Here is a 24,202-nt window from a genome sequence, read left to right as displayed (position 1 = left end):
GTTTTTGGGTGCCCAATCACACCTTAATCAAAGATTGGTGGCGACTCCTCGAATCATATGTTTTTATCGTAAAGGAATTTCCAAATTTTCGAAACGAGAGGTTTTCTAAAAATCGCATTGTTTTTAATTAAAAATTCAATTGAAAAGAGAATAATTAAAAATGACGCGGTTTTTAAAATCTCGCCCCCCACGTTAAAAATCGTTTCGACACCATGGATAAGTATAAGAAAAGTAAACGAATTAATAAAATAAATAAAAGAGATTTATATTTAATTAATATCTATATAATAAAGTCAAATAATATTAATTTCAATTATGATTAAAAATGGATAGAATGGAAAGTAAATTTAAGATATCAATTATAAATAAATGAAAAGAAAATTAAAGTATGGAAAAAAAAGTCAAAGACACAAACATTAAGATTACAACTAATTAAGGAAAATGAAACATTAAAGGCAAATTTATAGTGAATAGCTAATTGACAACGATTTTGTGAAAGTTTTTAAATAACAAATAATTGAAATTAAAACAATTAAATTATAAATATATAAAATTCATAGTAAAAAATGATAATTATAAAAATTAGTGATTAATTTATAAAAGATCAAAATTAAGGGACATTATTCGAAATACCATAAAACCTAAATATTATCAGTGTAATTTAACCTATATAATTATACGGGATTAAAATTAATTTTTTTTAAAAATTAAAAGGATTACTCATGGTATTTTACCTTAAGCATATAAATATACAGATAAGGACTAAAATAGAATAAAATAAAATTCGAATATAATATTAATATGTTCATAAATTGATTTCAGTGGATAAAATAGAAGTTTATAAACTTCAGGTGACTGTGCGTGTAGTTTAACTATTTTGAAATTACACCCAGACTCCTCATCAAAACGACGCCGTTTTGATGAGGGTATAAATAGCCTAAAAACCGGCTCCCTTGAGCCATTTCTTTCAGTTTTCCATTTCAGCTTCTCTCTCTAGGAGAGAGAAGCTCTGCCTTCTCTTTAAAATAGAGAGGGAGACCATCGGCCGGAAGCCATTCTCCGGCACCGTCAACCATCGCCGGCAACGGTGGCTGGAAAACCCCAAAATACCCCCAAAACAGAGCTCTAAACGTCCCAAGGCCCGATCTAAGGTTATTTTAACCTAAAACCCCATAATATATCGTAAATCTACGATTTTCACCTTCGACGTTTTGGTTCTCCGGCGTCGTTTGGAGCTCTCCGACTATAAAGTAAGTTCCTCTCTTCTCTTTTATTTTTGTTTTTGGTGGTTGTTTCGTTATGCTCTGTTGGTTGTTTGCTTGCTCTTGGGTTCCTCTCTCTGTTGATGTTCTCTGTGTTTGGCTTTTTTTTCTGTTTTGCTCGGTATCTCTCGGTTGCTCCCTTTTTTTTTTCTTTTTGTAGGTGTGGTCATATAGTCTCGAAGAGGCTCTCGTCGGACCAGTCAATAGAGGAAGCTTTGGTGAGTCACCGAGCTATGTGGTGACTCACCCCAATAGCTGCGACGTGTGGGGCGGCTGGCTCTTCGGGACGTGGCCCTCTGGAAGCAACGGCGGCGGTTGGGACGTGGCCCTAGGGTTTTATCTGGAAAGCTGTGGACCTGTGGATCAAACCAGATCCAACGGCTGAAATTGAAGCTGGCGGCTGGAAAAGATGAAACCCTATTCAATTTAGGGTTTTCATTGGGCTGGCTCGAATTGAGCCAGAACTAGGTATTGTTGTAATTGGGCTCCGGGTTTTGGGCATGTAATATGTAATAATAATATTTATTAATAAAAATATAATAATAGTAATAATTATAATAATAATTATAACAAATATAATAATAAAAATAATAAAAATAAAACGGACAAAAATTTAATGTCTACATTTTTGAATTCTGATGTGGTGGTTCTGGCCAAGGATTAGTCACCAAAATTTGGCTTCTGTTTTTCCTTCTGAAAGCACAAAAAAAGCTTTTGTCGCCCATCCCCCACACTTATCTTCTCTACGTATTATCCCCTTCTGTGTTGGCCCCTCTATATGCCCCACGTGTCGATTTCTGTCTTGTTTGAGAATCACACGTGTCGATCCACCATCGGTCGACCCTCAGTTCACGTCACCATGATCACTCCTTTTCCATACATAAGAAATTTCGAAATTTTATAGACGAAATGTTAATATTTTATCAACTGTAGATTTTCATTGTTAGGTCTAAAGAGATTAAGAGTGTTTTCTTTCCATTAGGAGATGAAGAGGGGTTTATATCTCAATTTAGGAAGGGATTTTAAAATAGATGTTTACATTAAATTTTTAATATTTTTGAAAAAAGAATAGAGACAAAATAATAAAATTTTAAGAATTCTAAAGAATTAAATGTTAAGTTTTTGAAATCTTAGAGTGCCAAGACCCTATGATACATAACATATTACGGTCTGCTCCTAGATTAACCTATATAAAAAGTTTGGATTTATTTATTTGAGCAGGACAATAATTTATGCATAAATTATGAAATGTATAATGTGAATTATATATATTTTTTTATATTTTTAAGGATTTTAAGTCGTGTCTAGGTGTAATTTAATGTGAATATATAAATCAATATTGAGAGAGTTTCTTTTCACATATATCAACTTCGACAACCACTGCATGTCTTTTGTCAACCACCTGTGCATGAAATCAGCTAACCGAAAACCTAGTATTAGCAAACAATGAAATGGCTTAAATACCCTTTTATACCTCCTCGCGTATGGACTCGAGATTGGATGAATTAAATAGCAAAAGGATGCCGATTATGGTGTGCTAATTAAACACTTTTATCTATGGCCATTTTGAAAGAATGGGGATGCCATTGCCAGCTCTATGACGTTCTTCACTAGTAGACTTTCAGAGAATCCAAAGGAAAAGAAATCTCAGTTTCATCAGTGAATTGATCGTTAAAAGTTGCAGCAATGGAAAGCACCGGCTCATCGACCATCTCGCCGCAGCCGAACCTCCCACCGGGCTTCAGGTTCCACCCCACCGATGAAGAACTAGTCGTCCACTATCTCAAGAAGAAGTCTAGCTCAGCTCCTCTACCGGTGCCAATCATCGCGGAGGTTGATTTATACAAGTTTGATCCATGGGAATTACCAGGTAAAACCTTCTTTTACATATTACGATACCATGGATTTAAACTGTATGATATGTGAATTTGTTTCTGGTTTGCAGCTAAGGCTACGTTTGGTGAGCAAGAATGGTACTTCTTTACTCCCAGAGACAGAAAGTATCTGAACGGAGCAAGGCCTAACAGGGCGGCGACTTCGGGTTATTGGAAGGTCACCGGAACCGATAAGCCGGTATTAAACTCGGGTGGCACTCAAAAGGTCGGTGTGAAGAAAGCACTGGTTTTCTATGGAGGGAAGCCTCCTAAAGGTATCAAAACAAATTGGATCATGCATGAATATAGACTTCCTGATAAGACTAACAACAAACCCCCCGGATGTGACTTGGGATACAAGAAAAACTCACTAAGGGTAATCATTTTTTTTATCAGTTTTTAATTAAAGTTTATGATTCGTGTTGATCTGAATTTGATCGTTTGAAACTCGAATTTCTTGATTTTATAGCTCGATGATTGGGTGCTATGTAGAATCTATAAAAAGAAAAACACAAATAGACCTTTGGACCATGATAAAGATGACTACATGGATGACATGGTTGTACCAGTGCCAACTTCAATATCAATCGGCAGTCTTCAATTCCAAACGAAGGCCACAAGTTCCGGGACATTGCTTGAAAATCATGAACATAACCCGTTTGATGGAATGCTAATGAATTGTTCAAGCTCAAAGTCAGACCTGTCCATGTTTAACCCTCTCAAAAGAAGTATGCCATCGGTTTACTGGACCGATGATGAAACAGCCAGTCCTTCAACAAGCAAGAGATTCCATGGGGACAATAGCAATAACGGAAGCATGGAGAAACCAGACACAAATGGCTCAATTGCATCCCTGCTTAACCAGCTTCCTCAAACCCCTTCATCGCAGCAGCAACAACAACAACAAACAATGATGGGTTCAATCGAAGAGGGGATCTTCAGGCCATCGTATCAACTTCTGGGCCTGAACTGGTACACTCTTAATTGAATTCTTGTTACACTTGTTGATTCAGTCACCAATATTCGATGAATTTGATTGTTAGGGGAAGATAGATGAGCCAAAGTTTCAACTCTTGAGGCCATAGATAATAGGTAAATTATATATATAGTTTGGTGTAGAAAAAATAAAACTTATGGGTAATAATAGTATATATATATATGTATGTATTTGATTTGCTTTAGGAATGCAACATTGAAATCTTGTATAGAATCATTGATCTCGTAGAACATTATTATTAATATATTGATGAATGATGATGCACATTTTAAGCATATTTTGGTTTAATATGATATGTTTACCTCAAATATATTTATTGTTTTTTTCTAAAATATTATATCCTACGTATATAATAAGAAGATGAAAGGAGATCAAGACGGATTGATAGCATTAGGAACTTGTGGCCTTCGTTTATCCACCAAACCAAAATAATCAAAATCGACTTCGAAAACTATCCCACCTCACCAGACCTACCACCACGCTTTGAAGAGGTCCTTTCTCTTAATGTCTTCTTTTTCCAAGGGTCAGCCATCCCATTTTGATTTCGAGGAGCATATATAAATGTAATCGATATATAAATGTCTCTTAATGTCACAGGTTTTCATTAATTGCTTTTATGCATATAAACGCTCGCATCTTAGAGGAGAAGATTAGATCACCAACCGAAATCATTTTCTCTTTGAAAATAAATTCATTTCTTGCTAGCCATAAACTCCAAAGCGCAGCAGCAACAGCAATTAACCATACTTATTCCAAAGGCTCCGGACGATAGGAGTAGAAGCAGAATCGAAAGAAATCCTCCAATGAGCTAGGATTCGACCAAGGAATTGCCCACCAATGAAAGAGAAGGGACCATAAGTTTTGAACAAAATTACAGCCCAAGAACAAATTGAAGATTTCCTCCTTTTCCGATCGACACCAAGGACAACCCTTATCTGAATCATCCACTACAATACCCCTGACCTTCAAGAATTCCATGGTAGGGATTCTATGTAATTTTAGAAACCACAAAAAATCTTTTACTTTTGGAGGAACCTTTAGTTTCCACAACAAATAAAAATTAAAATTTACCTCCTCCAAATTGGACACAATCAAATACAAGAACATCAGTAAGTTTTTCTTCCATTTCTGGATGCAATAAAGACGTTTTTGAATCCTCAAATCAATTGGATATTATTCCTCTATCTCTTAGCTTTCCAACACCTTTTGAATCACCTCAATCCGATACCGAAAGCTTGAGATATGATCAATTTACCGAAGACAGTGCACACTAAAATTTTATTACGGGAATTGCGTGTAAGGAAAGCTTGAACATTCAAATGACTCTCCAAATTCACTCATTCAAGTGCATGAACATCCAACATACATTCATTCTTCCAAATCCATGAACGTGCTGCATTAAAAGCAAATTAAGACCTTCTTTATCATCATTTGAAGTGACCCTTCAAATTCTTCAAGGAGACATACATTGAAGGCCTACTTTAATCTTATGATCAAGGCATTCAAGAAGGATAATTACATGAAGATGAGCATGAAATTTCAAGAGGCACTTCCGTTGTGGACACATAGATGTCTACATTCATTTAAGGGTGTCTACATTCATCTTATACTTCATCATAGATAATCAAGCTTTGGAAGATCAAGGGTTTCTTTCATGTGGACAAATGGATGTCTACATTCAACCTAGAATTGTCTATATTCACCCTAAAGCTTCATCAAGTCTATTCAACAACCAAGGAAGAAGAAAAGATGCAAGTTATTATGGAGTCTTCATTACCATAAAGATGAATACTTAATTCTTTGTTGTGACTTTTAAACTCTAGCCTATAAACACTATAATTAGGTACTTTTCCTTTCATTGTAAACACATCTTGATATATAAAATTACTCTTTCAAAGTTGCTTTCTTTCTAGTGTTTTCAAGAACATTGTCGGCCTAAAGTTTTTTCTTGTGGTCTTCATCTATTTCATTTGTTTAAATCGTTGGTTTCTAACTCCTTTATAGCTAGAGGGTCATGTTCCATCCCCTACCATTTCAATTCATTTTATATTGTTGGTTCCTAGCTCCATATAGTGGGTCACAATCCACCTTTTTTTCTTCCCTACATATCCCATTCCATTAACATCCATCACCTTCACCATCTTTCCTTTTCATCAAACTACAACTTCCATCACCTTCCGCACTATTTCCAAATCACTATAACCATCACATCATCAATCTTTCATCATTCTTTACATTCCTATCTTTCTTTATCATTTTACAAGTTACAATTTCAGGTTCTAAGCAAGCAAGTTCATACACTTACTAGAATCACGATCGGGCAACTTTATATGATTCGGTAACATCATAACCGAAGCCATATCATTTGCTACTAGAGCTATGATGATTCAGTAAGTTATCAATTTTCTATCTCAGATTTGTAAAAAAAAATAAAAAATGAAAAAAATAGAATTTTCAAAAGAGGGAGGGATTTTATCTCATATAAAAAATCCTCCAAGGTTTGTGTTCATTATTAGTTTTCATCAACCATTCATATTGTTATTTCCCCTTATTTTCACTTATTATCTTTTAACCCATTGTACTCCCTACATATATCTTTCCTATCTTTTCTAACTAATTATTTTAGTTGAATTTCACAAGAATTCTTGTCAAGTGTTGAGGAAGTTCCATTAGAACTTGAAAAACGAGTAAGAGTGGTAAAAGACAAGAGTGCACATGAAGGGTAAAAGCCATCTCAAGTGAAACACGAGTTGGAGTGACTTTTTTTTTGGAGTGAATTGGTGAGGTTTATTATTCATTTTTATTAGTAATCATGTCTCACACTTCTAGATACAATTTTCATATTTTAGGAGAAGGTGACGACCACAATGATGGTGGTGCTCCTAACTTGCAAATGCAAGCCATAACACGAGAGGTGAGGAGTTTTCTCAAAAAGCATCAATCTTAAAGAAATTGGAGTGAATGATGGAAAGACCTTTTTGTTCACAAACGTCTCCACCAAAGGTCAAAAGCCAAGTAAAGATGAGAGATGACAGTCGACCTTTTTCTAATTCTACATCAAATTGGAGCGAAAGATCTTACAAGGAGGATTTCATACATAATGTTAAAAGATTCTCAATTTAATACATGATGGTTTTTGCAGTTAACAGATTCACCCACTTCCGTCACGGAAAGTGACGTGGAACCCTACGACAACGACAAGTGGCACTTTAAAAATATGTTTTTTTTTAATTTTTAGGTAAATTACACGATTCATCACTCAACTATCTTCTCACTCTTGTTTTAGTCACTAAAGTTAATTTTTTTAATATAATTATTAAACTATAGAATTACTCCGATTCTAACCTGTAATGTCGATCAACTCCGATTCTTCAGAACAAGCCTTCGTCATCGTCGAACAATTTTCGACTACCACTGCAATTCCCACGGGGAACGAACATGACATATCCACAAGCATTGCAAGCTAACCCATGTTTTCTCCTTGTAAAATGATCAAGAATCATCAATTTTGTGGGTTAATAAATCCCGACAAAATCATCGATTTTATGGGTCTTAAAATGGGCTTAGAGGCAAGTTCTTTAGGACTAGTAAAGTTGGATGAAGATGATGAAGTTTTGCCTGATTCGAAAAAACTCCGAAGCTTTTGAAATTTACCATTGACGGAATCCATTGAATCGTGAAATTTGGGAATCGAAGCCGGTCGATTTTGAGAGTATTGATTCTTGAGGAACAAATGAACCTTGGGATGATTGAAATCAAATTTGGATGGGGCGTGCATCGTAAATAACTACTTCTTTTGGTGATGGATTTAAATGACTTATGAGTAGCCATGGATTGAATGAGAACATGTGAGAGAGTTACAGATTTTGGTGATGATTTAAACGACTTATGGGTTGTAATCCTTATAGAAAACAGAAATGGGCTAGCTTAGCTGCTGTAAACAGCTATGGATTCCATGTTTTCAAAATTTTCTAACAACTATGGGTGCTTTGTTGGGAATTTTGGGTTGATTCTTTGAAAGAATCGATTTCCATTGTTCCTATCTTGGAGAACAAAATTGTGGTTAAGAATGTAGAGCTAGATCAAACTTTGAAGGAGATGGAAAGTCTGAGGGATGAAAATGAGGCGTTGAAAACGAAGGATGATGAAATTAAGGGGGAGGTTGAAAAAGAGAGGAAAGAAAGTGAGATTACCAATTGATAATGACAAGCTTCTAGTTTAACTGTTGCTAGAGAAATTCATATATTCTAAGCTGCTCAAGTTACCAATCCATGGAGGAAACTCACAGGTAAAATATGTTTTCTAGGAAGATTGGGCTGGGGAAGAAAACATAGGGGAAAAAGGTAAATTGAAGTTTTATCACTGAACTATTTTGGATTTATAAAAGACCCATGATTAGCTATTTTGGATTTATAAAAGACCCATGATTAGTGACCAAAATAAAAGAGAATAATACTTGAATGATGAATGATGTAATTTATCTAAAAAATATAAACATGTTTTTTAAGTGTCACGTGTCATTTTATTAGTGGTCTTAGGGTTTCACGTCACTTTCAGTGAAAAAAGTGGGTGAATCCGTTAACAGCAAAAAATATCATGTATTAAATCGAGAATTTTTAAACATTATGTATGAAACTGAGAATCGGGTATAATTCATGTATGAATATGGTAATTAACCCAAAAAGAAATGAGAGTTGAAAAAGACATTAAGATGAAGAAAATGAAGATACCTTCAAAGAAAAATAAGATAAGAGTGAAAAGAATGAGTTTTAAAAAGAAATTATTTATGCGAGAGAGTCACATTTCATTTTTCACTAACTTTAACCATTCTTCTATTTTTGATTTTTCATTGTCACAGGATTATGGAACGATAACTTTAGGAGAAATTCGTTGTTACCAGTGTTTGGGAAGAGGACACATTCTGAGCCAATGCCCTAACTGTAGCATTGTAATTCCTAAAGCCAAAGGCGGAGTTATCACCAAGGATGGTAAAAAAAAGGTCATAGAAGAATTGAGTAAGTACGATCATTCCTTATTTGCTTACACCACCAATAATGAAATTATTTCTAGTATAATTAAAGGTGAAGGAGAAATCACATCCGATGATGTTTTGGAACACAGAAAGGCAAAGAAGATCGCATTTTCTACTGAAGGATATTTTTTAAAATCCACTCAATACATGATTGTTTACTTCACATATGAGACTTTGGTGGATCAAATTGAAGTGCCAATAAAGAAAATTCAACATTTTAAATTGGAGTGGTTGATAGATGAAGAATAAATTTTACTAAGACCATGGCAAGAAACTAGTCAGATTTTGTTTGATAAAATCTTAATCAAATTTCCAGACTCGTTTAATGGAAGGTCGATTGTTCAAATTCTTGAGGTCATGCAACAAGATCAAGATGTCTCATTCCAACCAAAAGTGATTCAAAATTTGGCTATTAATGTCTCAAAATTTTTCAATGATGTTGTTTCATTTCAGGAAGCTAGCAAGCCACTGCAAGGAGTTCAAAAGGACTTCTCCATCTATGAAAAAACTTCTTTTTTCTTGGTGATGAAGAACATTTCACCAATGGTGTTTTCAATTCAGGGATAAACCTTTCTCAATGGCGAGAACTTAATTGGATTATTCTACCTATGGCAAAGATTTTTCCATACTTGCCATTGAGGTTTGTTCTTCTATTAATATTTTTGATTCGAGGATGAATCCCTTTAAAGAGAGAGGGAGTGACGTGAGCACGGTTACCAACCTTATTAAGTTTTCATTAGTCTTTTGAGACCATTTGATCTAGGTAAATTGATAGCCTCCAAGAAATCTCAAGGAAATAATCCTAGTTCAATCCTAAGTGAGCAAAGCAATTTCGAATCAATGAAGGTGTATTTTAACCCGAATGAATAACCTCCACCATCATCGACGATCTATAAGGCTAATTCTAATGGATTTCTTCCTTATTTCATCTTTTAATTGTGCATGAATTTGCACGGGTATTAATAATTTGCATGCCCTAAATTTGCATGAATAAATAAGCATGTTGTTTCATCTAAAGCATGTACTTGATTTAAGCATACAGTTCATTAAAGCATGCAGTTCAATTAAGCATGCTAGTTTATTTAAGTATGTTGGTTCATTTAATAAAGCTAACTCATTTAAATATTTCATGACATGTTTATTTCTTAATTTTTTAAGCATAAACATTTGCTACAATTATGTCTAGTTGCATGAAGAGAGATGAACAGTCACATCAAATACAAGAATAATAGTCAGTTTGTCTTCTATTTTGGATGCAATAAAGATGTTTTTTGTAACGCCCTACACCAGTACGACACACTGTCAACCAATGAGAGTGTCACGCGGAACCACCGGAGTGGCTAACCAACAAATTCCTTATCATACTCACTTGAAATTAAAGCTTCATGTGTAAATACTTGTAATAAAATAGAAAATAAAATGCATGTAAAAATAGTTTACAGTCGGGATCTCCCACAATTACAAAATAAATCAGAATATACAAACCACATATTTAAAACAATTTATGACTCAAATTTATAAAATAAAACTTTGAATATACATGCCCTCTAGAAATTTGAGACGTACACTTCTCTGTTGTTTGGTCTAGACTTCTTATAGTCAAAAGGCTCCTCTACTGATCTTTACCTAATATACGTAAGGAAACAAACTCCAAACGCTAAGCTAACTAGCCCAGTGCCAAACTAACAACTAAAATATATTAACAGAGGTGCATTCACAACATGCTTTAATAACTGAAAATAATACAACATTAGTGAGTATCCTTGCGATACTCACTCCCTATGCTAGGGTAGACATCATGGTGCGGCTGAGGGATTTCTGCATCTCGGAGCTTACACACTCTCTAGTCTACCGAGGATGTGGCCCCCAGAAATTACTGCATTAGACACCACACCCCTAACTAGTCCACCCCTATGAATGTCAGACTTTGCACCCTAGCTAGTCATTTTTAAGGGCCTTGTGCCCTACATATAGATATTAGGATTGTATCATACTTTCGACACCCTAAACTAGAGGAACTCAACTGTCCGAATTATTTTCCAAGCATCAACCAAGGCTAGTTTTTTGTCACTCTAATTATTTGGTTTCTATGTTTGAATTAAACATCGTAAATATTTTCACTTGTAATCTTATTTGATAATATATTCAAGTATTAGGGTACCTCAGGATTAATTCCTTTAAAACGATCCTTTTTACCCAATAAAGACTGAGAGTATCGATAATAGCCCAAAAGTATCGATAATCCTGCAAAAGTTTTGATACTTTATATAAGTACCGATACTTTTAGACATTATGTTCTACCTAGTTTTGATACTTCCTATGAGTTTCGAAACTATGACTCGAAGTTTCGATACTCTTGAAAGAGTATCGATACTTCTGCCCAGAAAACATGTTTCTACCCAGAAACGAAGAACAAGTATCGATACTAGCCCAATAGTATCGATACTTGACCTGCATAAGAATTAAAATCAAGTAACATCCCAAAAACCAGGTTAGTGACTAAAATAGAAGTTTTTGAAATTTGGTGAACAAATTATGAAAATTTGAAAGTTTAAAGACTTAATTGGGAATTTTATTTAAGAGGATTGATTGGTAGATTTGAAAAGATTAAAGGGAAAATGATCATTTGATCACCAAGATAATTGTTTGAGATGGGATATATATGTTACACGTGGGATGAGGAAAAAGGGAAAAAAAGAAAAGTTCCAGAGTTCTCTTCATCTTCTTATTCCTTTCAACCGTGGAACCAAGTGGCTAAGGTGAGTTTCATTGTTAAATAATTATTCATTGAATTTAAGAGTGGTTTTTGATCCTTAAGTGATACTTAAGCTTAAGGAAAGCTTAAGTTAACTTTAAATCAAAGAATGAATGAGTTATGAGAGATTAAAGATTAGGAGTTTTTAAATGAAATTTTGGAAAATAGTTTATAAGTAAAATTGGGAGCTAAATTTGACTTGTCATTAACCTAATTAATAAGTATGAAGTGTTAAAATTGAAATTAGAACATGTTGAAAATTGAGTATGATTCTTGAATTGTAACACCCCAACCCATACCCAACTCAAATACGAGTCCGAGGTGTCACTTTGACTTTTCAAACTTTGACTCTTAAAGAAAAACCCCGGGAATTTAAAACTTTGTTTAAAACAAAATATGTTAATTTACATAAAAGAGACCACAAAATACAAACTCGATCAGAGTGCTCATAATTAACGACTTATTACATGCCAACACTCTATACACAACAAAATACCTACTTTGTCGATTACTTCTGATATGATCTTCTAGTAATAATACTATCATTGCTACTTTTATTCTTCCTCTTCTCGTTTGGTACCTACGTATAAATCACTTACATGCTAAGTCATAGACTTAGTGAGGCAATAAATAAACGTGTAACAGTAGATTCATGAATATGCATTCTTACCATTTGATCATGATATTTCAATATGCATGTATATATTTCATATGACATATATAACCAAGTCATGCACACATGAAACTTACCTTTTTGCATCACTTTCACTTTAATTTATATTTCAATTACCCATGTATATTGTTGTTGAGAACAAAGGTATGTGAGTACATTGAGGTTGTGCACTAATGCTGTCACCACAACTCGTATAAATTCCCTCATGGTCACCGAACATTTGTTCAGTATTCGTCCCGAAGGACTGCTATATATGTCTCGTAGGACCACTACGTCCCGAAGGACTACAATACCCTCGACTCTTGGCATGCCAACTATACTTATAGCTCTCGTATCATATACTATGTGCATTTACGATGAATACATTTCTCATCACTTGTTCTTCCTTTTCTGTCACATACCACATGTATGTGTAACCATGTATTTCATATCATATCACATAGCTTATCTCATTTCACATTGGTCATGTCTCATAGCATATATCACATATGCATATAATCATGTATATCATATCATATATCTTATGTTTTATGCTCTTATGTCTATACATATCAGGTAACATATATAATAACCTATACCCATTTCATGTATTCATGCACATATAAGAATCACAAATCAAATAACATTTTAGGAGTCACTTCTTACCATAGTAACTCCATCACTAGCTCATCGCAAGCCAATGTTCGTTCAATAATATAAGTACAATTAAAATTGCACTCACCTTAACCTTATTTGCTTTGATTCGATCCTAATCCTTTGATTATTCCGGAACTTGTTTAGATTCAATATCTACATAAATATAACATTTCAAAACAACTATCAGAAGCCTAAACCTTAAACTTGATGTTAACAACTTAAACCAAATTAAAGAACCAAATTCCATTTTTCATTTAGGGGGAATCGATACCCCCAAGAGGAATCGATACCCCCTGAACATGCTGGAATTTTTCGTTCAAGAGGGGGAATCGATTCCCATTCAGAGGGTATCGGTTCCCTCTACCTAGAAATTGTATTTTAAACCCGAAAATCATCAATTGTTCATTCAATTCTTTTACTTTAAACCCCTACCATGTCATTAAACTCAACTACCATTACTTAAACCAACTTATATCCATGAAAATCATCTATAACTTCAAAATCCTATCCTTCATATGTAATTCAAGAATCATACTCAAATTTCAATATGTTCTAAATACAATTCTAACACTTCATATTCCTTAATTAATATGATGACAAGTCAAATTTAACTTCAAATTCAACTTATCAACTCTTTTCCATAATTTCATATAAAATCACGTTTCCTTTAATCTTTTATAACTTCTTCATCTTTTGATCATAAGATAACTTAAGCTTTCCTTAAGCTTAATTATCATCTAATGATCAAAACCTAACCTTTAATTTAACAAATAACTAACAAATTAGAAAACTCTTACCTTTGTTGTGGCTCTCTTGTATGAAGGAAGAAGAAGAAGAATTCTCTGGATATTACTTCTTTCTTCTTATCCTTTTACCCACGTATATATCCCCAACATATCACATTTTAATTCATTTAATGGTTAAATGACCATTTTTCCCTTTAATTCCTTTAATAATTACTAACAACTTTCAGGAAATATTTCCGAACAAATCATTGGACTATACAAATATCCTACTTAAATCACCAAACTCTGAAGTTTTACGATTTAGTCACTAACCCGTATTTTGAGATGTTACATGAATTCCATATAGATGATAGAACTTTGAAGGTAAATATGTGATAAACAAGTACAAATGGGTTTAAGTGAGTGTAGTTGAGTTTAGAGTATGAAAGGGGATGAAATATGAAATATTTGAACTGAAATGAATTATTTTTCGGGCTTAAAAAGTGATTTTTGGGCAAGGGGTATCGGTACCCATTCATCAGGTACCGATACCTCAAGAGTAAAATTTGGGAAGGCATTCAAGAGGTACCGATACCTGACGAACAATATCGATACCGATGGGTACCGATACCTTAAGGATGGTATCGATACCTCTTTGAAACGAAAATTTTAGAATGCAATATGGGTATTGATACCTAGGCATGGTACCGATACCGCAATTAATTAATGTATCGATACCCTATAGAGGGTATTGATTCTACCTTAAATAGAAAATGAAATTTAGCCTTTCCTTTAGTTTAAGAAATGAGAAATTAAAGTATGTTATTTGGAATACTAATATGTATAAATGTATGATTTTGTAGACATCGAACGTAAACAAGTTTCTGAACGATCATCGAATTAGGATTCGATCCAAAGAAGGAAATTATAGAGGTAAATTTGGAAAATAAGTGAGGCCAAGGTGAGTGCATACTATAGATATAGTTCAAAGGAATTTAGACTTGTGATAAGTCTATTCCTATGTTAATATTCATAGCATAGTTTATATATATGTGCATATGATTTGATGAATGAGATATAATCTTTATGAACATATTCAAATAACATATGATATGGGATATGAGATTGACAATGATATGTACATGTAACTATGTGTCAAATGGAGTAAGACATGTAATTGTATGAGTATAAAAGATAAGTTATCTAATAAGATATATGTGACAAGTAATAGGAAAATGACTGGGAAAGTTGATATAAGCTACGTGAAAGTGATCTATAGGTCTATATGTGATATGTGATTTATGTAACAATGAGTTATATGAAAATAAATGCAGTGATTACAAGATCACAAGAGATAAGTCATAAGATGTGAATGATATGATAAGAAGCTGCGAGTCTATGTGATATGAACAAGTGACTAGGTGAATGTGTGATAATATAAACAATAATGCCCATATTATGTGTTATGAAATCTAGGGGTATAGTTGGCATGCCAAGATTCGAGGGTTATATATGTCATTCGGGACATATAAACAGTTTACCTATATCATTTGGGACATATGGACAGTTACCTATGTTCTTCGGAACATATGGATAGGTCCTTCAGGACATAGATTTTATATGCCACTTAGTGGATTATATACGAGCTGTGGTGACAGCATATGTGTGCACAACCTCATAGTAGTTATATACCTTAAGTTCTCGGGATTGTACATCGGCTTATAAAAGATAAAGAGTATGTGCATGATCATATGCTAACATATTAATATTATTGATATTGATTCATATGTGACATGGTGGATTTATGATAAGTATAATTATCATTAGATAGTGGATTGCATGTTTGTATTTGTAGAAATTGCTTATTATATGTTTATGCCTCACTAAGTCTATGACTTAGAGTATAAGTGTTTTACACGTAGGTACAACAAAACAAGAGGACCAGTCTTAGAATCAACAGAGCAGCATATCCTCACTCAAAGATCAAATCAGAAGTACTTTACACAGTATGTTTTGGTTATGTAATAAATATGTTGGCATGTAAATAGAGTCGTAAAGTACACATGCTCTGACAAATATGCTCTGACAAATTTTTAATGGTTTGAACTTCAGTATGTAAATACAAGTTCTATGTTAATAAAAGTTTAAATTTCCTATAGTTTTATAAATGTACATGTTTGAAAAGTCAATGTGACACCTCAAATGCGTATTCGGGTTAGATACGGGTTGAGGGTGATGGGTACCGATACCTTAAGGATGGTATCGATACCCTTTTGAAACGAAAATTACATAATGCAATATGGGTATCGATACCTAGGCATGGTACTGATACCATATTTAATTAATGTATCGATACCCTATAGGGGGTACCGATACTACCTTAAATAGAAAATGAAATTTAAATTAAAAAGGGAATTTAAAAGAATCAATCTGACAAGGGTTATATAGAAGTAAGAAAAATGTGCAAGATGATGTGAAAAGATTGTTTGATTCCGTAAAGTATATGTTTAATCATATTTGATGAAGATTTAAGGTTGAGTTTTTTCGGTTAATTGGATGTTGTCAGAGAAATAAGAATTTAGTTATACGTATTAAGAAAGTTGAAGATCTAGTTGAATGATTATATTCTTTTGAGCAAGTCGGTAAGGAAAAGCTTGTTATTTTTTAATGATAACATGAGAAAGATTTGGTTTATGAGACAAAGCAATTTAGGAAAGGATGAAAGAAATCAATTGAAACATGATCGTGAATGGTAAGGATTGGAATTAATGTATAAATGATGTGTAACATTATATAGATCTATAAGAATAAATGTAGATGAAGAATTGAGTAAATGAAAAGGTAAGTCGAATAACAGTGAACATGAAAGAGAAGGTAAGAAAAACAATAAGAGAATATTAGAAGATATGTGTAGGCAGTGTACTTATCTATTTGTGTAGTGAAAATTTGATGACGATTTTTCTTAAAGGATGGGAGATTTGTAACATCCCAAAAACCAGGTTAGTGACTAAAATGTAAGTTTTTGAAATTTGGTGATCGAATTATGAAAAATGTTTAAGGACTTAATTAGGAATTGTATTTAAGATGATTGATTGGTAGATTTGAACAGATTGAAGGGAAAAATTGTCATTTGACCACCAAGATAATTGTTTGAGATAGGATATATGTGTTACACGTGGAATGAGGAAAAGGGGAAAAAAGAAAAGTTCCAGAGTTCTCTTCATCTTTTTCTTCATTCCAACCGTGGAACCAAGTGGCTAAGGTGAGTTTCATTGTTAAATAATTATTCATAGAATTTAAGAGTGGTTTTTTATCCTTAAGTGATACTTAAGCTTAAGGAAAACTTAAGTTAACTTTAAATCAAAGAATGAAGGAGTTAGGAGAGATTAAAGATTAGGAAATTTTTAATGAAATTTTGGGAAAAGAGTTGATAAGTAGAATTGAGAGCTAAATTTGACTTGTCATCAACCTAATTAAGAAGTATGAAGTGTTAGAATTGGAATTAGAACATGTTGAAAATTGAGTATGATTCTTGAATTCCATATAGAGGATAGAACTTTGAAGGTAAAGATATGATAAATGAGTATAAATGGGTTTAAGTGAGTGTAGTTGAGTTTAGAGTATAAAAGAGGATGAAATATAAAGTATTTGAGCTGAAATGAATTAATTTCTGGGCTTAAAAAGTGATTTATGGGAAAGTGGTATCAGTACCCATTCATCAGGTACTGATACATCAAGAGTAAAATTTGGGAAGGCATTTAAGAGGTACCGATACCTGACGAACATTATTGATACCAATGGGTACCGATACTTTAAGGATGATATTGATACCCCTTTGAAACGAAAATTTCAGAATGCAATATAGGTATCGATACCTAGGCATGGTACCAATACCATAGTTAATTAATGTATCGATACCCTATAGGGGGTATCGATACTAACATAAATAGAAAATGACATTTAGCCTTTCTTTTAGTTTAATAAATGAGAAATTAGAGTATGCTATTTGGAATACTGATATGTATAAATGTATGATTATGTAGACATCGAACGTAAGCAAGTTTCGGAATAATCATCTAATTAGGATTCGATCCAAAGAAGGAAATTATAGAGGTGGATTCGAAAACTAAGTGAGGCCAAAGTGAGTGCATACTATAGATATAGTTCAAATGAATTTAGACTTGTGATTAGTCTATTCTTATGTTAGTATTTATAGCATAGTAGTATGAACCTGCATATATGATAATCATTATAAATACATGCATACTTTATATATATGTGCATATGATTTGATGAATGAGATATAATCTTTATGAACATATTCAAATAACATATGTTATGGGATATGAGATTGACGATGATATGTACATACGACTATGTGTCAAATGATGTAAGATATGTAATTGTATGAGTATAAAAGATAAGTTATGTGATAAGATATATGTGACAAGTAATAGGAAAATGATTGGGAAAGTTTATATAAGCTATGTGAAAGTGATCTATAGGTCAATATGTGATATGTGATTTATGTGACAATGAGTTATATGAAAATAAATGCAGTGATTACAAGATCACAAGAGATAAGTCATAAGATGTGAATGATATGATAAGAAGTTGTGAGTCTATGTGATATGACCAAGTGACTAGGTGAATGTATGATAATATAAACAATAATGCCCATGTTATGTGTTACGAGAGGTAGGGGTATAGTTGGCATGCCAAGAGTCGAGGGTTACCTATGTCCTTCAGGACATATGGACAGTTTACCTATGTCCTTCGGGATATATGGACAGTTACCTATGTTCTTCAGAATATATGGATAGGTCCTTCAAGACATAGATTTCATATTCCACTTAGTGGATTGTATATGAGTTGTGGTGACAGCATATGTGTGCATAACCTCATAGTACTCATATACCTTAAGTTCTCAGGAATGTACATGGGCTTATAAAAGATAAAGAGTATGTGCATGATCGTATGCTAACATATTAATATTATTGATATTGATTCATATGTGATATGGTGAATTTATAATAAGTATAATTATCATTAGATAGTGGATTACGTGTTTGTATTTGTAGAAATTGCTTATTATATGTTTATGCCTCACTAAGTCTATGACTTAGCGTGTAAGTGTTTTACACGTTGGTACATGAAAACAAGAGGACTAGTCTTAGAATCAGCAGAGCAACATATCTTCACTCAAAGATCAGATCAGAAGTACTTTACACAATATATTTTGGTTATGTAATAAATATGTTGGCATGTAAATAGAGTCGTAAAGTATGCATGTTCTGACAAATTTTGTAATGGTTTGAACTTCAATATGTAAATACAAGTTCTATCTTAATAAAAGTTTAAATTTCCTATAGTTTTATAAATGTACATGTTTGAAAAGTAAATGTGATACCTCGGATGTGTATTCAGGTTGGATACGGGTTGGGGTGTTACAAAACAAGTACATAAATGCTATATTTCACTCCCAAAGACCCTTGTGAGGTCCCCAAACATGCTTAAAGTCTTATGTGTCATAAAAATGGCATAAATAAGGATTATATCATGCTTAAAATTCCAAAATATAAAATATACCATTGATATGCTCAATAAGCTTATTTCTTACATTCATGATATTCATTACATTAATATGACCCACAAAGAGTATAGAGAAGTTGTAAGTGTGGATACCTTGATTTATAGGCTAAAGAAAAGCTCCAACTCACTCAATGGAAGTTTTTTCATTCCCTTTTGACTTGGAGGCTTCACCCACTTCTATAACTAATCATGATAAGAAAAAAAGTTTCTAAATTAACTATGTAATGAAAATAAGGATTTAGAATACTTCCAATAACCTAAATCTAACAAAAATGACCTATAATCTTTGGATTTACTAAACCTCCCAAAAACCCTTTTTGGAAACCATAGAGGAAAATTTGTAAAAGGGGGCTTGAATTAAAGCTTGAATAATGGTGATTCAAAATCTTACCTTGGCTCAAGCTAACTAAGATTGAATTGCTTGAAGACTGGCTCTTAAAAGAAGGGAAATGGAAAATGCTAGAAGGAATAATGAGAAGAGTATTTGGTAAGATCATTTTGGGTTTGATTCATGTGAATCTGATATAAAACGGGGGAAAGTTTTCAGCTTAACTTAAAAATAAGTAAACTACTCTTTAAATCCCTACACTTTTAAGCCCATAAGAAAATCATCATATTTCCTAATTGTTTTGGACCCAACTCAGCCCATTTCCTATTAAACTTGGTTCAAACCATTTTAATGAATCTTTTGGGCTCTAAAATGAGTCTCGGGTTGACCCGAACTACTAACCCGGGTTTCGAGGCGTTATATTTTTTGATCTTAAAATTAATTGGATATTATTCATCTATCTCTTAGCTTTATAACACCTTTTGAATCACCTCAATCAGATACTGAGAGCTTGAGATATGATCAATTTACTGAAGACAGTGCAGACTGAAATTTTATTACAGGAATTGCATGAGAAGAAGGCTTGGACATTCAAAGGACTCTCCAAATTCACTCATTCAAGTGTATGGACGTCCAACATACATTTATTCTTTGAAATACATGAATGAGATGCAGTAAGAGCAAATTAAGACCTTATTTATCATCATTTGAAGTGACCCTTCAAATTCTTCAAGGAGGCATACATTGAATGCATACTTTATTCTTATGATCAAGGCATTCAATAAGGATAATTACATGAAGATAAGCATGGAATTTCAAGAGACACTTCCGTTGCGGACATATGGATGTCTACATTCATTAAAGGGTGCCTACATTCATCCTACACTTCATCATAGATAATCAAGCTTTGGAAGATCAAGGGTTTCTTTCATGTGGACAAATGGGTATCTACATTCTACCTAGAATTGTCTACATTCACCCTAAAGCTTCATCAAGTCTATTCAACAACCAAGGAAGAAGAAAAGACACAAGTTATTATGGAGTCTTTATTACCATAAAAATGAATACTTAATTCTTTGTTGTGACTTTTAAACTCTAGCCTATAAACATTATAAATAGGCATATTTCCTTTCATTGTAAACACATCTTGATATATAAAATTCCTCTTTGAGAGTTTTTTTTTCTAGTTCTTTTGAAGAACTTTATCGGCGTAAAGTTTGTTCTTGTGGTCTTTATCCATTTCATTTGTTTATAACGTTGGTTCCTAGCTCCTTTATAGTTAGAGGGTCACGTTCCATCCCTTACCATTTTAAATCATCGTTTTATATTGTTGCTTCTTAGCTCCATATAACTAGTGGGCCTCAATCCACCTTTTTTTTCTTCCGTACACATCCCACGCCATTAACATCAATCACCTTCACCATCTTTCCTTTTCATTAAACTACAACTTCCATCACCTTCCACACTATTTCCAAATCACTATAAACATCACAAATCACTATAAACATCACATAATCAATCCTTCATCATCATTTACATTCCTATCTTTCTTTATTATTTTACAAGTTACAATTTCAGGTTTTAAACAGGCAAGTTCATACACTTGCTAGAATCACGATCGGGTAACTTCAAATGATTCAGTAACATCACAATTGGAGTCATATCAGATACATATGTTGAAATATAAATTTAAGTATAAATCATATCATATTATATTGAAACAATTTTTTTATCAAAAATATATTATTAAACTTTAAATTTATATAATTGTAGCATTAAAATTTAAATTTTATTATATCAAGCATTGTTAAATAGTAAACAATATATATATAGACGATAAAATTTATAAATATGAGGCTGAGATAAAGATATTGATTTAATATAGAAGACGATAAGAATAGTTTATCAATAATGAAGGTGGTAGCAGAAAACGTCAAAGAGTCACTGTTCTCGCAATAATTAAAAATGAATGAAACATTATAATTTCGATAAAAACAATTGTATGATAAAATGAAAAGTTAATTTTTTTAATTTCCACGTTAGCATATATTAACACCACAATATAAATATATCATGACATTTGATTAATAAACAGGTTAAATAATATAATCAAATATAAAATTAAAATTTAATATCGTAGTTATATCAATTTATAATTCAATGACATTTTCTTGTTCACTTTCTTACATTCTTTTCTGCTATGTGTTTCATTTTGAATTAAAATTTATAAATCCTAACTAATTGTTTAAAATTATATTTTTAAAATAAATAGTTGGTCGATCATAGTATATTGTGGCTTAATGATGATACCTTAATTTTTTTATAAAAATATAATGCTTAATTATCGAGTGATCTATTTATTATAAAATGATAATATTAAAAATTATTTTATTATTTTAAAAACTTTAGTATTAAAAAGAAAATTTACGGATACTTTAATAGCGATTTATATAATTTATTGTTGAAAATGTTGTAGTGAAGTTATTTATAAAAAGAACATGGGGACCAAAAAATACTGTTGGAGATTATATTCCTTAATTTAATCACAGGGCATTGAATATAAAATTAAAAGTATTTACAAATAATTATTCTTTTGGCCAGAGCAATTAAATGAATCGGAATAGTTATTTCTTAGGACTAATAGGACTTAGGAGAGACGTGAAGCAACAATATTATCAACCGAAGAAAGTAGGAAAAACAGAGCTACCATTTTCTCTCGATCCAAACAATACACAGCAAAGAAAACACAAAATCAGCCATTGAAATTCGCATTACATAATCTGACCCAGAAAAGATGTCAAGAGTTTCCAGACCGTATCACTGAAGAAATCTTACTGGAGATCTTCTACAGACTTCCAGCCAAATCCCTGGGGAAATGCATGTGCGTTTCCAAAGCCTGGAATTTTCTCATCAAGAACCCATTCTTCATTTCCAGCCATGCCAGCCATCACTCAAAGCTTCGTTTCAGGAACAACAACAACAACGCAAATCTCTTCTTTGTCATGACTGCCCGCCATCAAGCGGAATACTCGTTGCACTTCGATGACCGTGAATTCAGTAACTACACCCAGTTAGAATACATGCCATTTGATAACCATCACTTTATTGTTGGTTCTTGCAATGGGCTGCTCTGTTTGATGGACTTTCAGTTTAGTTTCGATATCGTCTTCACCCTCTGCAACCCAATTATTATAAAGTCTATTACGCTCCCAAAACCATGTTTGCGTCACTTGCCGTATAAAATTTCCGTTGGGTTTGGGTTTGATTCTGTGAAAAAAGACTATAAACTTCTGAAAATCACCAAGGAAAATGTATTGGACAAGTTTGTTGAGGCCGAGCTTTACTCTTTCAAAAGGTATTCTTGGCGAATTTTAGCTCCGCTAAGATATGGTCTTTATTCTGATGATTTCATGGTTTTTGCGAATGGAATTGTTCATTGGCTTGCTTATGAAAGACTGGAAGATCAAGGGGTTTATAGATGTAAGTATTTTATTATGGGGTTTGATATGAGGGATGATGATTTCAAAGAGATTATGTTGCCTGGGAATTTGGGGAATTTGCCAAACCAGTCGGAGATATATGTAATTCCATATGAAGAATTGCCATCAATTGCTGTGATTGAGTTGGGGTGTTTACATACTCGGTGTAATATATTGGTGATGAAGAAATATTGTGTTGTAGAAACTTGGACTAAGATGTTCAGAATTGCGAATCCAGGCCCTGAGCCAATGCCAAGGGTTCTGGGGTTTATGAAAAATGGGAATTTGATATTGGGAGCTTATGATAATCTGCAACTGGTTTCCCTTGATCCTGAGAGAAGTGAACTTGGCTATTTTGGGATACTATTTTATGTTTCTACTTTCATGGAGAGCCTGGTGTTGGTTGATCAAGTAAATGGAGATGATAAGGTTGAGAATGATGTGAGGTCTGCGAGTAATGTTAATCATTCAATTGAAAGGGCAGCTGATGGTTTTACCAAACTTGCTGTCAATGAAGCAACCAATGATTCGAACGATGTCTAAGAATTGAGAAGCAATGGACTCTTTTGAGTATGGGAGAATGATTACAGCTTATCACAGGCAAGTATACTTGGATACTATTTGCATAATGCTCAATTTTGTTCATTATCTTTTGCATGTGACTGTAATCTCTGTATTTTGCTTAATTTCAGTACAGCATTCCTGGTTATAACAACGTACTTGTCTGATATAATCTATTTTTTTAATTTCCGATGTATAATTTCAGGAAAATGAAGAAGCAAGCCTGTGTATTGGGGTGTAGAAGCATAAAGAAGACATTGATATATATATATATATATGTTTGAGTAC

At 33.1% G+C, this 24,202-nt stretch overlaps 2 protein-coding genes across 2 annotated transcripts; both read left to right on the top strand.

Moving 5' to 3' along the window:
- Positions 1–2,830: 2,830 nt before the first annotated feature.
- Positions 2,831–4,394, top strand: LOC120129265 (NAC transcription factor 56-like). The gene is made up of 3 exons (XM_039146811.1): positions 2,831–3,132; positions 3,208–3,512; positions 3,606–4,394. Exons 1-3 carry the CDS (start codon positions 2,949–2,951, stop codon positions 4,122–4,124), a joined length of 1,008 nt encoding a protein of 335 aa, XP_039002742.1. The 5' UTR covers positions 2,831–2,948; the 3' UTR covers positions 4,125–4,394.
- A 2,551-nt stretch (positions 4,395–6,945) lies between these two features.
- On the top strand, positions 6,946–23,951 carry LOC120129205 (F-box/kelch-repeat protein At3g23880-like). The gene is made up of 5 exons (XM_039146779.1): positions 6,946–7,047; positions 7,276–7,306; positions 8,155–8,294; positions 8,992–9,132; positions 22,526–23,951. The coding sequence occupies exons 1-5, from the start codon at positions 6,946–6,948 to the stop codon at positions 23,894–23,896; spliced, it is 1,785 nt and encodes a 594-aa protein (XP_039002710.1). The 3' UTR covers positions 23,897–23,951.
- Positions 23,952–24,202: the final 251 nt, after the last annotated feature.

This window comes from Hibiscus syriacus, unplaced genomic scaffold, assembly GCF_006381635.1.
Source record: "Hibiscus syriacus cultivar Baekdansim isolate YM2019G1 unplaced genomic scaffold, ASM638163v2 tig00110483_pilon, whole genome shotgun sequence".
Classification (NCBI taxonomy): Eukaryota; Viridiplantae; Streptophyta; class Magnoliopsida; order Malvales; family Malvaceae; genus Hibiscus; species Hibiscus syriacus.
The sequence above is the reverse complement of the archived record's forward strand: the minus strand, read 5'-3'. Positions and strand labels throughout refer to the sequence as shown.

What these genes read in the sequence shown, in the direction of transcription:
- LOC120129205 (XM_039146779.1), top strand. Translation starts at nt 6,946, where the DNA reads ATGTCTCACACTTCTAGATACAATTTTCATATTTTAGGAGAAGGTGAC. An exon ending in TGCAAGCCATAACACGAGAG is followed by an intron (nt 7,048 to 7,275) that starts GTGAGGAGTTTT and finishes TGGTTTTTGCAG; the next exon opens with TTAACAGATTCACCCACTTC. An exon ending in ATGATGAAATTAAGGGGGAG is followed by an intron (nt 8,295 to 8,991) that starts GTTGAAAAAGAG and finishes TCATTGTCACAG; the next exon opens with GATTATGGAACGATAACTTT.
- LOC120129265 (XM_039146811.1), top strand. Translation starts at nt 2,949, where the DNA reads ATGGAAAGCACCGGCTCATCGACCATCTCGCCGCAGCCGAACCTCCCA. An exon ending in TGATCCATGGGAATTACCAG is followed by an intron (nt 3,133 to 3,207) that starts GTAAAACCTTCT and finishes TCTGGTTTGCAG; the next exon opens with CTAAGGCTACGTTTGGTGAG. An exon ending in ACAAGAAAAACTCACTAAGG is followed by an intron (nt 3,513 to 3,605) that starts GTAATCATTTTT and finishes TTGATTTTATAG; the next exon opens with CTCGATGATTGGGTGCTATG.